Below are 18,104 nucleotides of genomic sequence, written 5' to 3' on the forward strand. Positions count from 1 at the left end.
TGACTTTCACTCATGAACTTTGGAAATTAGGCTTCAATTGACGTAAAGTTTGACAAAGTATGGTTGTTTGATTATTAAAACTTGAATAATTTTTCATAAATATAAATTTTGGCCATCTAGAACATATGAGCAAAATGGTTAATCAGTAAAATTGTAATGAAATCTTCCAAGTTTGTTTTGCACTGAATATCTTTATTTCCTTTTACAGTAAAGATAAATCCTATATTGGGAATTTTGGTACTGAAACATGAATTTGTCAAATTTTATGTAAGAATCATTTAGAATATCTCTTTCATTTGCCCAGGTTATCCATTTCCCTAACTGCCCCATGGTGGAAAAAGGTACCATGTGACATTGAAATTAGAAGGCACCTTGTACCTTTTTGCTCCAAAGGGGTGTAAGTTGCCCAGTTGTCAAGAATCTATAGCATATCCCTATTATTGATGCAGGTCGCCCAGCTGTCAAAGTTCAAGGAGAGCAGTGGTCTGGGTATAAGCCTGGAGGGAACGGTGGACGTAGAGAATGGGGTGGAGGTACGCCCCCACCACTACATCCGCGCCATACTGCCTGACGGACCCGTAGGCGTCAACGGGAGACTTCGCAGTGGAGACGAGCTACTTGAGGTATGGAGTTGTTTAAAAAACTAGCCTTGCTCTGGGAAAACTGGGCTTTATGCATTTGGGTCAATGTGCAATCATCACAGGCTTAATTTGGGTCAATGTGCAATCATCACAGGCTTAATTTGGGTCAATGTGCAATCATCACAGGCTTAATTTGGGTCAATGTGCAATCATCACAGGCTTAATTTGGGTCAATGTGCAATCATCACTGGCTTTATTTGGGTCAATGTGCAATCATCACAGGCTTAATTTGGGTCAATGTGCAATCATCACAGGCTTAATTTGGGTCAATGTGCAATCATCGCAGGCTTATGAGAGATGACACTTTTGGCCTAGACTGGATTTGTGTTTAGTAGATCCTTCATTTACAGAAAAATGCCATAAAAGCAGAATGTTTCATTCTTTATTAGCCTGTGCTGACTGCGACCTACTTACTGCTTTATGATATATATTTATACAGTGAGTGTCTTTCCATGCGCTAAATTGCTTAAATATTTTTATTACGCTTATCTTAAAAAAGGTGTGTTTTGTCAGTGTTTCATTCTTTCATTGACATGCCGTCCTTTTTGATTTATAATTTGAAGCCCTTACCAATTGATTATCTGTCATTGAAACAAAGTAAAAAAGCCATTTCTGACACAAATATTTTTATTGAGTACAGTTCTAACAGCGCTTAACTTAATTATTGTGGCATTTTTAGGGAATTTGTGGAAGCTTTCCAGTAATCCACCGTCAGAAATGATGTACAGCCTGTTAGTGACGGCCATTAACTGTCCCATGTCTGCTACTCAAAATGAATTAGTAATGATGCTTTTTACATACCATATACAAACTTTTCTTTGCAGCTCTTATAAATAATCATGTTTGAGAACTTAGTTCCACTTTGGTAAGAAAATTGCTACTGATGTCATTGAATTGGTGTTTTTGAACATAGTTGCAGTTTGGTAAGAAAATTTCTATTTATGTCACTGAGTTAAAATTTGTTTGTGTTATAGGATTCATAGAATAGCGCAGTGGTCAAAATTATGTAAAGAGACTGCAATATCTTGAACAAAGATGTGAAGGTAGAAGGTCACAAAAATAATGGAATTGTGATCTTGTTAAAACAGTGTCAGTTGAAGTAGTTTCCTTAATACCAGTAGGATGTTGACAGTATAGTTTGAAGTTGTTTCCTTGATGAAAATAAACTGTTGGATATAAATTTTGTCCTTGATGTGCATATGTTTTAAATTTCTGTCTACATATGGGTCTTAAATATAAAGAAAAAGTTAAAAATTCTGTGTAAACTTGTGTGAAAATATTGTTACAAATAATAATTGTATTATTATATGGTTAAATAATGAGCATTCATACAAACACATTGCTGGACATATACCTGGATGTGGACATTGGCCTTTGATATTGTGTTCTTGGTGCGAACAGAAAGTATGGACGTAAAGTGATTATGCATCATTGTTTAGATTTTCTTTAGGTGAAATTGTGTTCTTGATCCAAACATAATATTAGATGAAATTGATTGAAATAACTATGTCAATATACAAAGGAGAGGGGCCTTGATCTTGGAAAATGGGGCTTAACTCTTTCAGTGCTGGAACCGAATTTTGAAGGCCTTTGCAAACAGTTTGGATCCAGATGAGACGCCACAGAACGTGGTGTCTCATTGGGATCCAAACTGTTTGCTATTCTGATAGAATTCTTTGAAAAAAATAGAAGAAAATGTTAATTTTTGGAATTCAACAGACAACATTTTAGCAGACGACAAATTTCCCAGCATGCAAAGGCTTAATGCATTTGGGTTAAGTGTTTTCAGAGATTAATCAGAGACGACACTTTCCGCCTAAACTGGATTTTTGCTAAAAAGAGACTTATTTCAAACAAAAATACTATGAAGGCGAAAAAAAGTCGTCCCTTATAGGCATGAGCAGACTGCACAAGCTAATCTTGGACGACGCCTTTTGCACATGCATTAAGCCCCATTTTCCCAGACTGAGACTCCATTGCAGATTTTCTTTCAGGTGAATGGAAAGCGTCTTCTGGGATTGAACCACAAGGAGGTTGTGGGAATTCTTAAGCAGCTGCCTCAGAACGTCCGTCTAGTGTGCGCTCGCAAGAAAACGCTTCTCAATGGGAACGAAAACTATGCAGAACCAGAGTCTGAATTCCAGACTCCTTCGCTAAACTCTGGTGCCCCTTTCGAGGTTGCGACTGAGCGTCTTGTGAAATCTAAATCAGACAATGCACTCTCTGAGCCAGCAGCTCAATCAAACTTGGCTGGCAAAAAGTCGAGGTCGCTGGAACCGCTGAGCGGACTGGCAATGTGGAGTAAAAATACGATGGTGATAGAACTGCGCAAGGGCGATAAAGGGCTGGGATTTAGCATTCTGGACTACCAGGTAACCTCTCAGTCCCATTGTTTTTCAAATCATAAATTGTTTTGTTTTCAAATATGTTTTGTTGTTTTTTGTTTGTTTTTTCAAAGGATTTGAATTAAGCCTTTCCCATTTAGATACACATTGTTACGCATTTGTTGTCCCTTAGAAAGTTACATTTTGTGTAAGACCTTTCTTACTAAATTTAAGTTTTTAAGGCTTCATTTCCAACCCTTAGATACTGATGAGCAGCAAACAGCATAAAACTTGAACAGACTGCGAGTTACTCGCAGGCTGTTTTGGTTTTATGCTTTTTGCACATAGCCATTCTCACTTTGCTTTTGAGTGGGCAAAGTTTTAAGGCAAAAGGTTAAAGTTTATATTTAAAAGTTTTTATTAAACACAAATTTTTAATCTTTTCAAGTTACCTGCAGGCTGTTCTGGTTTTATTCTTTTTGAGCAAAGCCTTTTTAACTTTGCTTCTGAGTTGGAAGGGGTTAAATGGACATTGATTGTCCCGAAATCCGTAAAACCCATGTGAAACTTAGAAAATTATCTGTAGTCTGGTAACTTAGGCTGTGGCCCAGCTTGATTGTAGACTGGAGCCAAGCATTATAGGATAATTTGAACCGCATTGTGGGAAAACTCGGCTAAATAAATGTGAGTAAAGTGTCATCCCAGATTAGCCTGTGCAAGTCTACACAGGCAAATCAGGAAAGACACTTTCTGCTTTTTTAATTGTGTTTAAAGGAAGTCTCCTCAAAACGAAAATCCAGTTTAGTGGAAGGTTTCGTCCCTGATAAGCCTATGTGGACTGCATAGGCTAATGTGGGAGAACACTTTATGTGCATGTATTAAGCCCTGTTTTCCCAGAACTAATTGCTCATTTTGTAAATGTTATCCATGATTTTCCCAGGATCCAGTGAACCCTGGTGAAACTGTGATAGTGATCCGTAGCCTTGTACCAGGCGGTGTGGCCCAGCTTGATGGTAGACTGGTGCCCGGTGACCGTCTCATCTTTGTGAATGAAGTCAACCTGGAGAGTGCCACACTTGAGGAGGCTGTGCAGACTCTTAAAGGTGAGGCAGGGACTGTAATGTATGTGTGTACGGTGTCGTCCAAGATTAGCCTGTGTAGGTTGCACAGGCTAATCAGGGACAACACTTTCCGCTTTTATGGAATTTCCATGTATAGGACTTTTTATTCGTACATAAGTCCCATTTTCCCAGAGGTTGGCTCAAATGATCAAGGTGTACATTTTAGACCGAATTAAAGAATGATATTGAAACTGAACTGTTCTAAGAGTGTTTTATTGTGAAATATCCTTGCTTGATTTCCACTATGTTGAAATCATCATACTATATATTTAGAGATGCTTGTAAATGGCATACTATATTAAATGTGAAGAACTTTTATATTATCTTGTCAAACAGTGAAAACTCTTTAATAGTAGTTTTGTCTGGGCTATGTGTAGTCATCATTCATCATCCTAATGCTGTGTTTACACTATGTTCCTGGCGACCACGGCAGTCACGTTTCGGGCCACCGTGGAAGAAACGGGATGTACGTGAGGCAACGTCGGGGAACAGGATAGCCAAACGTGACACAACAGGATTGCCGTGCCAAAATTTTAAACTGTCAAAAAATTTGCCACGGCAGCCAGGGCGCAAATGAGAAACGTGATAGAACTTTTAAAACTCAACAAAACTTGACAGTTCGTAGCAGGCCGTAACAGAACATGAAAAGGGTCTGTACTGTGACGGGAATCCTATTAATTCCCCGAAATGTTAAGTTTCTATCAAGTTTTGTTACTTTTTGTCAAGATTACCACGGCAAGCTAGAATAATTGACAGCCGTTTTGCTACGTGTTTATTCCGACCCGTTACAGTGTGTTTCGTTTTGCAGGTTGATGGGTTACTGCTAGTTGAGTTGTTATACGTCTGACATGATTCGCGCGGTCTGAAGATGAGTATATAAAAGCCGTGCTATTCAGGGAACTTTCATTTCAGTCTGAACACTCGATCAGTATAATGCCACCAAGAAAGCGCCGAACAAAGGCTCACCGCGCTTCAAAAGACGCTCAAGTTGAGGAGCAACCTGAAAGTCCATGTGTACCACGATCAAGAAGAACCCACTGCTCCTGTTGATCCTCCTCTTACAAATGAGGAATAAGAAGCAGAAGAAGGTGCATGTGAAGAATGAAGTATGGAATGTCCTGATTCTGGTCATCGTTCGGAAGATGGCATGGTGGCGGGAACCCTATTCCTGACTGTTCAAGAAATTCACAAAGTTTGGAGTCATTATAGATTTGGGCATTAGACATATGTCCGACTCCACCGACTTGAACCCATATGAAACGATACTGGGCATCTACTAATGCAAGGAGAAGGATACTGTAAAATCCCCTTATAATTGTGGTACAGGGAACCTGTGTTTGGTGGCTTGCTGATAGCAACATGCTTCCCGTCTAGAGCCCCAACTGCATGTGGCAAATTGCACTGGTTTTCAAATTCATGGGAGATAGATCTCCACTAATTAGGTGTCACAGGAATGGTGAACACTTCGTCTTTGTAGGCCTTGACAATAGCGCTGCATACTTCAGGAACCATATGACAAATTGCTGCCTTACTGCACCGAAACGCCTAGGAGAGTGTCGAGTTATTGTCCCCTGTAGCCAAATTCCTCAGAGTCAGTGCCAGTTTCATTCCAGGTGTAATGGCAAAGCGAAACTTTGTATCTTGTCTTGAGATGACTTGAGATATCCTTTCAAGGATCTCGTTGAATAGTTCTAAAGGCATCCTCAGATAATTCTGAAAGGTGTTGATATCTTTGTTGCGGAGTTCCCTGGTAAGAAATGCTTCAAAGTGCCCTTGCTGCTGCCTTCTATCTTCCGATAGCCATGGACAAACCCACAGGGACCATGGCCTCCTTCTTCGTCTTTTCCCGGACTTTTGTGCTTTTTTCAGCTCTTTACAACGCATAGATTTTATTAATGCTGCAAATAAGCAGGCAAACACAAAATCATACTCGTCATTCAGATCCATGTCACTGGAATTATTTTGTTATAATAAATACTGTTGCTTGAGAGTTTTCTTTTATACCGGGAGCACAATCGTAACCGAAACCTCACTGATGTCCACGTTTGATCCGCACAGTACCTTGACAGAACGTGACAAATGAATGACAAACGTGTACAACGTATCAGACCTGCATGACAAACGCAAACAACGTGAGGGAACTTAACAGAACGCATCGTACCTAAAAGCAACATTTAAACGTCCATAGCAGACAGTGGATGAAAACTTAGTGCACCGTCGAAGGGCCGCGTTTTCGCTTCGACAGCACGTCACGGATACCTTGATAAACAGTGAGGAAACTTAAACTTAGCACAACCTAGCAAACCTTGTATTAAATGTCAAAAATTGCAACATTCACACGGCGCCATACGTTTCGGACAAACGGGACTGCCGTGGCTGCCGGGAACATAATTTTATTTGTAAACGCAATATAAGCAAGCATGGCTCAGTAACCAGCCAAGACTTGACTCATTAAAAAGGTAAATTGTGTTAAGTTCATATAAGCTGTGTTCTGTGAAAACTGTTATTAATTCATGCATGTAAAGCATCATCCAAGATTATCAGTTTCCGCTTTTATGGATTTTTGTTTAAAGGAAGTATATTCTAAACAAAAATCCAGTATAAGCAGAAAATGACACTTAATACACATGCATTAAGCCAATTTAAAAAAAACAACGCATTTTATAAGAACAAAATTGCCCATAGAATAAAAAGTTTTGGATTGGTATGGAGCAACTCTAGCTTAGGAAGATGAATGATAGCTTATTGGGCTTATCTGGCATGACACTTGACACACATGCATGGAGCCAAGGTTTCCAAGAACGAGGCTCATTAACACTTTTAGTGAGAGTTTACCTTTTTATGCTCCCCCTAAATTTTTTGGGGGAGCATATAGTCGCCGCTTCGTCTGTCCGTGTGTGTGTCCGTCCGTCAGTGCACAATGTTTGTATGGGCTATTTCTCAGCAATTAATGACCGGAATTCAATTAAACTTTATTGGAAGCTTCACTACCAAAAAGAGATGTGCATATTATCAGCCGGTTCTTGTCGGATGATTTTTCACAGAGTTATGGCCCTTTGAAATTTTCTATAAACTGTACATATAGTGCAATTCTTGTCCCCCCAACTACTAGACATTTCCTTTTATCTGAATATATAGTGCAATATTGTGACAAAAAAAACTTTTGGGGAGCATCATCCGTCTCCGACGGTTTTTTGTTACACCAGGTGCTCAAAAGGGTGTGGTACAGATAGGGGTGGCCAAGCCGCTTCCTCTAAGCGGGGACTTCCAGAAGGGCCAGGGGGAGGAGCAAGATGATGGGGAGGAGGTAGGTTATGTTACATTGCACGCTTTGGTCATTAGGAGGTTACATTGAACTCTTAGGTCTTTATGAGTTTATAACCCACTCAAAGGTCTTGAGGAAGTTATGTTGCACTTATAGGCCTGAGGAGGTTACAAGGCAGTCTTACGTCTGATGTATGTTATATTGCAGTCATGGGTCTTTGAGGTTACATTAAACTATTTGTATATGTAGAGGTAAGAACTTTTTTGTTGGCGTGCAAAAAAGATAAAGTATGTAAAACCCCGTATTGAATTGAGCAGTTTGATCGAGCTAGCAAGCATTAGTTTTGAATTGCATCCCTCAGACCTAGACTATGATTTAGTTATTCCTATTCATTTTAGCTTGATTGCATTTAAAGTAATTACTTGCTTATTTGAAATGCTCTCGGGTCCGTTTCCTGGGCCTAGAACCAGTTCTAGGTGTCTTTGGAGTAAAACTTAAGAATGCTCCTACAGTGGGGATCAAATCTGTGACCTCCCGGTCGTTAGGCAGACCAAAAAAAACTGATTTAAAATAATACGATTATTCTTTGACATCAGAAGAATTTAGACACGTTATTGGACTCATGGCAGTGGTTTAACACCTTTGTTGACGCAGGTTGCGTTAGATTTGTTTTATTTTGTTGGGGATTTAGTTTTATTTTATGCTTGTATTTTTTGTTGGTGAAACTTGCTTTCTTGATTATTTAAAATGCAAAGAACTTGATGGTTTAAATAGTTGAACTATGTAGTATTGACATTTTGGTTTTTAGCTCACCTGAGCACAATGGCTCATGGTTAGCTTTTGTGATCTCCTTTTGTCCGTCATCCGTTGTGCGTTGTGCGGCGTCAACATTTGCCTTGTTACCTCTCTAGAGGCCACATTTATTGTCCAATCTTCATGAAATTTGGTCAGAAGATTGGTCTCAATGATATCTTAGATGAGTTCGAAAATGGTTACGTTTGCTTGAAAACCTTGCTGCCAAGGGGCGGGGCATTTTTCCTAATATGGCTATATATGACTATAGTAAAATCTTGTTAACACTCTAGAGGCCACATTTATTGTCTGATCTTCATGAAACTTGGATTCGTCCCAATAATATCTTGGACGGGTTCGAAAATGATGCTGATTGGTTGAAAAACATGGCCGCCAGGGGGCATGGCATTTTTCCTTATATGGCTATAGAAAAAATCTTGTTAACACTCTAGAGGCCACATTTATTTCCAATCTTCATGAAACTTGGTCAGAAGATTCATCCCAATAATATCTTGGACGAGTTCAAAAATGATGCCGGTTGGTTGAAAAACATGGCTGCCAGGGGGCGGGGTATTTTTCCTTATATGGCTATAGTAAAACTTTGTTAACACTCTAGAGGTCACATTTATTTTCCGATCTTCATGAACCTTGGTCAGAAGATTTGTCCCAATAATATCTTGCTATCTCAGGTGAGCGACTTCGGGCCATACAATATAACAAAATCATTCAGGAGTTTTATGTGTATTTGATGTCGTAATATTACTACTCATCAGTCGTTTAGTGTGTTTTGCATGTTTTTGTTTGATAAAAAACTATGAATAAATAAAACCAACATAATACAACATGGTATTTAATTTATTATTTTATTATGCTCCCCCAAAATTTTTGTGGGGAGCATATAGTCGCCGCTTCGTCTGTCCGTGAGTGTGTCCGTCCGTGCACAATTTTTGTCCGGGCTATTTCTCAGCAATTAATGACCAGAATTCCATTAAACTTTATGGGAAGCTTCACTACCAAGAGGAGATGTGCATATTATTAGCCGGATCTGGTCGGATGATTTTTCACAGAGTTATGGCTCTTAAATTTTTTTTATAAACTGTACATATAGTTCAATTCTTGTCCCCCCAACTACTGTCTGGAATTCAATGAAGCTTTATGGGAAGCTTAACTACCGTGAAGGATGCGCATGTTATTTGTGGGTTCTGGTTAGATGATTTATTTAGAGAGTTATGTCCCTTTGAAATTTTTAAGTTGCTAAACCATCCATCGTATTAGTTTGTTCAAAGTTATGCCCCTCAAGACGTTTCCTTTTATCTGAATATATAGTGCAATATTGTGACAAAAAAACTTTGGGGAGCATCACCCGTCTCCTATGGTTTCTTGTTTTTCCTATTAAAATAATTTAAATAAAACAACATAAACAGGGATGTTCAAAATTACAGACAATTCTACTATGGTTATAATACTTTTGTTAATATCTTATTACAACAAAGAGAAAAAGAGTTAATTAATAGTCTTGATGTTTACCACTTAACAATTACAAAGACATATTGAAAGGGTGTGAAACGTCATGGTTTCAAACCTATTTGAAATATGATGGATTTTAATAGGTAATTTAACAACAGAATTGAGCATTACAGTCCTAAGATGGCATCTCTTGTTCTTTTTTTTTTGTATTAAATGTGTAGGAAAATTGGAAGGGACCTGCTTTATCATTAGAAGTATCCCATCATTTCATTGTATTGCGATTGGTTGTATGGGGTTTCAAATTTAACTAGATATAACACTGTTTTCTTTCCCGCACAATGTTAATGATCACTGTTTTGTTGATGGAATGCTTGTCTGAGATTATTTGCGTTTAACATTTCACAGGCTTGTGGTAGTTTTATTTCGTCAATTTTGCGCTTGTTTATCATTTGTCATCCTGCAGATTGTTGCTGACACCAATATATCAGCCTACGCCACCCAGCCTATGCATGAGCCCGTCCCGCATGGCGTTACCCACAATTACATGAACTTACAAGAACTTGAAGCTGCAAACAGTCTTCCAATACTGTCGGGTCTAGCGCGATCCCAGGGGTCCTTTTCTTCACAGAGTTCTGAAAGCGTTGCAGACGACGAAATTACTGACCAGGTTCATGACCTTTCGGGTCAAGGTCATGGTCGCAACCTTTCGGATGTAGACAAAGGTCAGGCTGTCAAACATGGCCGTACTGAGAGCAAGGACAGTTTTTATGAGTCTGATAAAGAAGAGTTGTCTTTCTCGATGCCGCCAAAAACTGTAGTGGATTCAGTACCTCGTGATGAAAGGCCACAGCTGAAGGAGAAGCCTCAGACAAAAATGAGGCCAGTGCCGTTACCGCGGCGATCAGAAAACCATTCCTACGAAAATGAAGATGCCATTGAATTGTTGAAAGAGCATGAGGATTCCATCAAGGTGGGTTTAATGGTGCAGGAATCCATGCCCATGTCGGCGGCAGAACTTGAGCTTAGTTATGACGACTCGACCTTGAAGTCGATGGTACTGAAACAGAACTTTGTGAAAGCTGGTGGAGACTACATGGACATAACGGATTCTGGGAATACGTCTCTTGCTCCTTTACCATCGTACGAAGAGGCAGTATCGGGCGATGTGGAGTTTTTCAACATGGACGACCTGGAAGCGCCCCCTGTACCCACTCGTGATGACTCGCACGCGGCTATGGTTACAAAGTCAGTTTCGAGCGATAGCTCGTCTTCGTCCGATGAGGTAATGTATCAGTGTGGTCTAAAATGATTACAATTAAAGCAACTAAGAATATTCTAACAAATACCAAAGAGGGAATAATCCAAAGTGTTCCTTTAAAGCCCAAATGGGAAAAATAAGCACAGCAAAACAAGCATTTATAAGCATACATATACAATTTCTTCCCAATTGAAACTGTCTTGTTGTTAATTGTTTTGACAGTTTTTTTTCCATAGATTTCTGGCAAACTTGATCACATTTACCTGCATTCAAAATGTTTGTTAGCATTTACATTGTCGAAGCTTTTGCCATTGTCACTGAATATCAATCTTTCTCCCTGGTTGTAGTGTTTTTGTTGTATGTAAATGAGCCACATTCTGGGAAAACTGGGCTTAATGCATGTGCATAAAGAGTTGTCCCAGATTAGCTGATGCAGTCTGAAGCAGCTAATCAGGGATAACGCTTTCCGATTTTATAGAATTTTTTTAAGGAAAATCCAGTTCAGGCGGAAAGTGTTGTCACTGATAAGCTTATTTTGGACAAAACTTGATGCACGTACATTCAGCCCTGTTTTTCCAAAGAGATGCTCAATCTAACTAATCTAAATAATAATAATAATAAGATTGTGGCTGTTTTAAAGTGTTACCTGCTGTGTACATCATATTTGGTTTTCTCATGTCACTTGCGTTAGATTTCAATGTAAATAGTTATATGATCCCAGTACACTGTCAACACATGACAATGAATGACACATCAACATAGTTAACATATGAGCCGCGTTCTGAGAAAACTGGGCTTAATGCATGTGCGTTAAGTGTCGTCCCAGATTAGCCTGTGCTGTCCGCAAAGGCTAATCAGGGACAACACTTTCCGCCTTAACTGGATTTGTGTTGAAGATACTTACAGTAAACGAAAAATACGATAAAAGTGGAAAGTGTAGTCCCTGATTAGCCTGTGCGGACTGCACAGCCTAATGTGGGATGACACTTTACTTACATGTATTAAGCCCAGTTTTCTCAGAACGTGTCTAATATTAGAAAATACTAGTAATCCTTAACGTTTTACAACTCCACAAGTTGTGCTTTGATACAGCCATCACAAATGCAGCTGGTTGATATGCAATGTTTTGCAAAGTGTTGCAAGGTGACAATTTTCTTTTGGTATAGCCCCCTGTATCTGCGGTAGTTAAGCCTGTGAGAAAGGTGATGCCAGCTTCTTGCTTGAGTTCATTTAGTTCTGTATTTCTCCATGCATGCTACTTTTTCAGTTCTGGGTTCATATTAACCAACTCATTCTTAGATGTTTACCATGCATGCCTCGTTGTGGGACAGGCTTTTGTCCAATTTCTCTGTCAATTATCAGTGTGTTTTTTTGCTCACATTCAGGGCTGGTGAACGGCAACATTCCCAATTGAAAAAGTATATATTTTTCCCATATGGGACCTAAAAATCTTAATTGATGGTTGAAAAAATAAATATTTTTTTTCTCAGATCTTAACATTTAGTTCATCTCCCATGCAGCTCTGTAAGTTGAACCCTAGAAAATATAATATTGAAAGCACTTTTATTCTCAATTGTGGAGCATTTATTGAGAAAACAACAACAACACTTGTTTCCCAATTTTAGTCAAAATGCAATGACTTTTCCCAATCCAAAGGGTCCCAGCCCCATTCCCGAAATGATGTAAAAAAACAGTGTTATTTATGTATTTTCTTCCAGAAAAGCATGTTGTTCAGGGTGTTTGTCTCAAACTTTGATTAACCATGTTCAAAGTTACAACCCTTTTAATTTAGTATATTGTGTATGTAAATATTCCTTTACCAGGCCTTTCCCTGACCATTTTGGGAAAAATGCTATTTCAGGATTGGGAATTTTTTTCCATGAAAAGTCCACAGATTTGGGAAAATCTAATTCATTATAACTCTTTATAATAGTTCAAATTATACAAACTATATCATGCATGTAATATTTATATACTTTATTAGACGTTTATGAAATAAAATTGAGATGTAATAATAATTAGACACTTCTTTTTTTTCAAACAAAATAAATAACTTTTGTATTGGAAAAATTTGGAATACATTTTCACATTGGGATTTTTTGTGACAATTACTGTTTGGGAATGGGTCCATTGAAGGGACCAGTAGATATGCCAGGAAGAGGCCTGTATACAAACTGAAGATACACTCATTTGGATTCGACATGTAAACAAATAACTTAACAGTTGTTTTATTTCTAACCATTAATTCTTCCCATGTTTTGTTTTGTATTTTCTTAATAATATTTAAAAATAAGTGAAACATACTTTTAAAAAATAATAATATTTGTGCAAGGTCATTATTTTTGGTTACTTGACAGAAAATGAACATAAAACTATTAAACTGGAAAAATTGTAAAACTTGCTGTCCAAACTCAAAGGAATGATAACTTGAATTTTTTGATTTTTTAAAGTAAATAATTCAACATTTTGTTTGTGATCACTAAACAAATTTTTATGGTTAAATCAGTAAAACTACATCACTATGAATGAACTTTGATAATTAATTATATTTCGAAAGTACTTATGAAGCTCTTCAAAGGAGTTATTGGACGTTAATTGTCCTGTATGATTTTTTTGTCTTTCGCATGGGTTGCATTATGCCAGTCATATCTTGGTTATTGTTAAAGTTAAAATAATAATAACTGTAGGGGTTGCCTTTATTAGGTAATTAGCATTTATTAGAATAAGTGCAGTAATATTTAAATAAACAGGTAGGATTGTCTGAATGTTTATTGCTTTGATGTTGTATGCTGATTGTTGTTATGGTAGTGTTATTAATGTTGTTGTTTGCATTAATTGTGTACTTGCAATGACATCCAATCTGATTTGTGTTAGCCCAAAACACCCCGACCTTCTCCGAGAAACAACACCACCAACAAGGATTCACCGAGAAATTCACGGCCCCGCCCTCCCATACCCCCTAAACCTAAGTCTGCCCCTGTTGGGTCGCCTCAGGGCAAGGTAATGTCAAGGTCACTCAGAAATTGCTTTGTTCCTGTATCCTGTATCACCTTGGTAGCCGCAATATTTCTACATACGTTTTATAGATCACACATTTAACAACCCTGTAATTGTGTATCTTTTTTAACAGTTGTATCATGTTTAATTTTTATAGATCTAACATTTAGCATCATGTTATAGTGTATCTTTAAAAAAATGGCATAATGTTGAATTGAATTGATCACATATTTAACAACCCTGTAATTGTGTATCTTTTTATATCCCCATTACAATTGGTAATGGGGGCTATATAGGAGTCACTTTGTCGGTCTGTCTGTCTGTCCCAAAATTTCATCCGATCTTCACCAAACTTGGCCAGAAGATGTATCTAGATAATGTCTAAGTCACATTTGAATATGGGTCATGCCGGGTCAAAAACTAGATAAGATGGTCACTTAGTGCGTTTTTAATCGAAAGTTTGTCCGGACCATAACTATGTCATTTATCATTAGATTTGAAACTGACCTGGTACATTTGTTCACCATGATTGGATGGTGTGTCGCGCAAAAGAATAACGTTGATATCACCTAGGTCAAGGTCACACTTAGAGTTCAAAGGTCAAATGCTTGTCCAGGCCATAACTTTGTCATTTATTGTGAGATTTTGAAATCATTTGGCATATTTGTTCACCATCATTGGACGGTGTGTCTCGCGAAAGAATTATGTTAATATCTCCAAGGTCAAGGTCACACTTTGAGTTCAAAGATCAAAAATGGCCATAGATGAGCTTCTCCGTACCAATATGTCATTCATTGTGAGATTTTAAAATCATTTGGCACATTTGTTCACCATCATTGGCCGGTGTGTCGCGCGAAAGAATTACCTCGATATCTCCAAGGTCAAGGTCACACTTAGAGTTCAAAGGTCAAAAATGGCCATAAATGAGCTTTTCCGGGCCATAACTATGTCGTTCTTTGTGAGATTTAAAAATCATTTGGCACATATGTTCACCATCATTGGACGGCGTGTTGCGCAAAATAATTACGTCGATATCTCCAAGGTCAAGGTCACACTATGAGGTCAAATGTCAAAAATGGCCATAAATGAGCTTTTCCAGGCCATAACTATGTCGTTCATTGTGAGATTTTAAAATCATTTTGCTCTTTAGTTCACCATCATTGGACGGTGTGTTGCACGAAAGAATTACATCGATATCTCCAAGGTCAAGGTCACACTTTTAGTTCAAAGGTCAAAAATGGCAATAAATGATCTTGTCCGGGCCATAACTATGTCATTCATTATGAGATTTTAAAATGACTGTGTACATTAATTTTGTTCACAGTCAGGCGTGTCATGTGAAAGAAGTCAAGAGTTCAAAGGTCAAAATTGCTATAAATGATAATGGCATAATAATTCTTCAACATCGCTATAAATAAGATTCTCTTGTTTTGTGAAGACAGCATGCAAAATAGTCTGTGTGTGTCAATGCGGAATGTGGGGGTATACGTCACGTCTGTGACAAAGCTCTAGTTTAACACTGTTGTATTATGCTAAATTTTATAGATCACACATTTGACAACCCTGTAATTTTGTATCTTTTTTAACAGTTGAAGCATGTTAAATTTTATAGATCACACATTTAACAACCCTGTGATGGTGTATCTTCTTCAACAGTTGTATAATGTATTATTTTGTCTAACATTTGTCTTAATCTTTGGTAACGGTTCTTGTGCTTGCATGTGTATGTTGTTTTCATTTGAGGCACCTGCATTGTTAGTAAAAGGGTGTTTAGCAAATTTGAAAAGTGTTCTGGAACAATATGGCTTAACGCATGTGTGTCAAATGTCATCTTTACAGGCTAATCTGGGACAAAACTTACAGCCTAGACTAGTTTTTTGTAAAGAAGAGACTTTCTTTCAACTAGATAAGCTAAAAATCTTAAAGTATTTCCCTGACTAGCCTGTGTGAAATGCAAAGGCGTATCTGGGACAACACTGTAGGCACGATGCATGCATTAAGTAAGCTTAGTTTTCTAAGAACACAGCTCATATTATCACTCTTTCATGAAAGCTGAAAATGGTTCATTGGTAAAATAGGCAGAAATAGGCAAAGTGTGGAGAAGTCTGTGCTCTACAGTTTGCAACTTTTCCTGGGTGACAAATGGTTGCTTAACCCTTTCAGTGCGGGAACCGAATTTTAAAGGCCTTTGCAAACAGTTTGGATCCAGGTGAGACACCACAGAACGTGGCGTCTCACCAGGATCCAAACTGTTTGCTATTCTGATAGTATTCTTTGAAAAAAATAGAAGAAAATGCTAATTTTAGAAATTCATTTTAGCAGACGACAAATTTCCCAGCATGCAAAGGGTTAAAATTATCTGCTACAAACACAGAAGACATTTTGCAGTATTGTTGTAGTGTTATAGTGAAGTGGAATTATTTGAGTGCATAATTGTTAAACCAGTACCTGATTCATTCATACATTGAAGAAGTAAGAATGTTCAGTGAGACTCATAATTTAGTGAATATCAATGTTCATTTCTTAATACATTGAAACAGCTCATTTACAACATAACTATAGTCATATTAGCCAATGTTTTGTCTTACTAAAACTGTAACCATTGTGTAATAAACTAACCTACATGTATGTTAAACACAAAATTGTTAATTATATGTAATATTAAATTTTAAATATTTGTATTTGTTTTGTAAATTCATAATTGCGTCAATCTATAGTCAGTATTGTGTCAATGTACGCCTATTTACATAAAAATGTTTTGTAAACTAATAGTTTTCATAATTATTGAGCTTGCAAAAGAAAAATGATACTTAAGACTATTTTCCCTTTTTTGTTGATTTTTTTTTACCAGGAATATTTCCATATACAATTACTTATAATTGCATTTTTTAAAGCATATATAAAACAAAGCATTATGTGCATTATGCATATATTATTGATTTGGTGTTCTTTTTTTGTTTTTCCATCTTTTTTTTCCAAACATTTATGCTTAATTTTGTTTCATATTTATTTTCTTATCTGAATATGTTGTACATTAGATTAGATTGGTGTGCTTTTTGTAACAAAGACTTGAATTGATTGTTTCTTAATACCAGTTGTAATGATCAAAATTAATCAATGGATTACTTATTATTACACTTCTAGATTGTTGTGTTTAGTTGTTACAGTTCTTCTGATTTGTCGATTTTAAAGTCTTACCAAGGTTCAGATTGGTTGGTCTGTTTGTAACAGTCCCTCTGATTTGTCAATTGCACATTACCACAGAAGTCTGATTTTGGATAGGTCTGTTTGTAACATTTCTTCTGATTGGTTCATTTCAGGATGAGCCACCCCCACTTCCAGTTTCATCACCACCACCAATTGCTGCTTTAGACAAGGAAACTAAGGTAACATGCCAACTTATTATTAGATTTTGCATCGCTATTTTCATAGTCGACCTAGAATAAGAATGTTAATTAAGATTGTAATGCATGCAGTTTTAGAATATCATTTGTTTCAAAACAAACTTTAAGTCATATTTTTAAACAAAGCCAAACATGGTGTAAAACATTATAGTGTCCCGAAACGGCAAAACCCCAGCATTTAATGTGTGCAGAATAGCATTTAAGTCAACTGTTACATCAATTTAACATTTTGTCACCCATGAATATTGTTGAAGACAATTCGCCCTTGAAACAACTATTGTAAATCAGTAATACCTGTGGTTATTTCATGCTGATTGTAGGATTTGTTAGAGTGGATTGCGCCGGTAAGCCAATCCTTTGACCAGAATCCATCACGAGTATGCATACTTCTTTGTACCAAATCTCCATATATACATATTAGCATAAATCACGTTGAACCAAGGAGCACAGAATGTTGGCAACATTGTAGTGGACGGGTCAGTGTTTAACTATGCTAAGTATATGTTGATAAATGTAAGAAAAGCATAGTTTGTCGCTGAGCCTTTTTAAATAATTTGATAACATGACTTTATGCATTGGTCTGGATTTGAATTATTCTTGTAATATAACAGTCTTGTAATAAATTTGACTAATTATATTGTCATTTTTGTATTTACTGAAATAATACAAATAAATGAAAGTTTTTGGTTTTTACGTAATGTGAACTGCTAGAATCACAATGTTTTGTAAGATTTTCAAAAAAATGCTGTATTCAGAGATAACATGAATATGCAACTGTCTCTGCATTTTATTGTTTTTAAGAGTTCAACAGCTATTATTAAATGTCACTATCATC

General features: G+C 37.2%; 1 protein-coding gene across 1 annotated transcript in view; it reads left to right on the plus strand.

The window, feature by feature from the left end:
• Positions 1-18,104, plus strand: part of LOC127862413 (multiple PDZ domain protein-like) — a 248,781-nt gene that overhangs the window by 107,527 nt on the left and 123,150 nt on the right. Inside the window, exons 12-20 of the mRNA XM_052401512.1 lie at positions 450-623; positions 2,636-3,013; positions 3,906-4,068; positions 7,293-7,393; positions 10,074-10,892; positions 12,035-12,070; positions 13,743-13,868; positions 17,186-17,251; positions 17,590-17,646. Coding sequence (XP_052257472.1) covers positions 450-623; positions 2,636-3,013; positions 3,906-4,068; positions 7,293-7,393; positions 10,074-10,892; positions 12,035-12,070; positions 13,743-13,868; positions 17,186-17,251; positions 17,590-17,646 — 1,920 coding nt within the window. The remainder of the gene's footprint in view (positions 1-449; positions 624-2,635; positions 3,014-3,905; positions 4,069-7,292; positions 7,394-10,073; positions 10,893-12,034; positions 12,071-13,742; positions 13,869-17,185; positions 17,252-17,589; positions 17,647-18,104) is intronic.

The sequence above is a fragment of the Dreissena polymorpha genome, chromosome 16 (assembly GCF_020536995.1).
Source record: "Dreissena polymorpha isolate Duluth1 chromosome 16, UMN_Dpol_1.0, whole genome shotgun sequence".
Lineage (NCBI taxonomy): Eukaryota > Metazoa > Mollusca > Bivalvia > Myida > Dreissenidae > Dreissena > Dreissena polymorpha.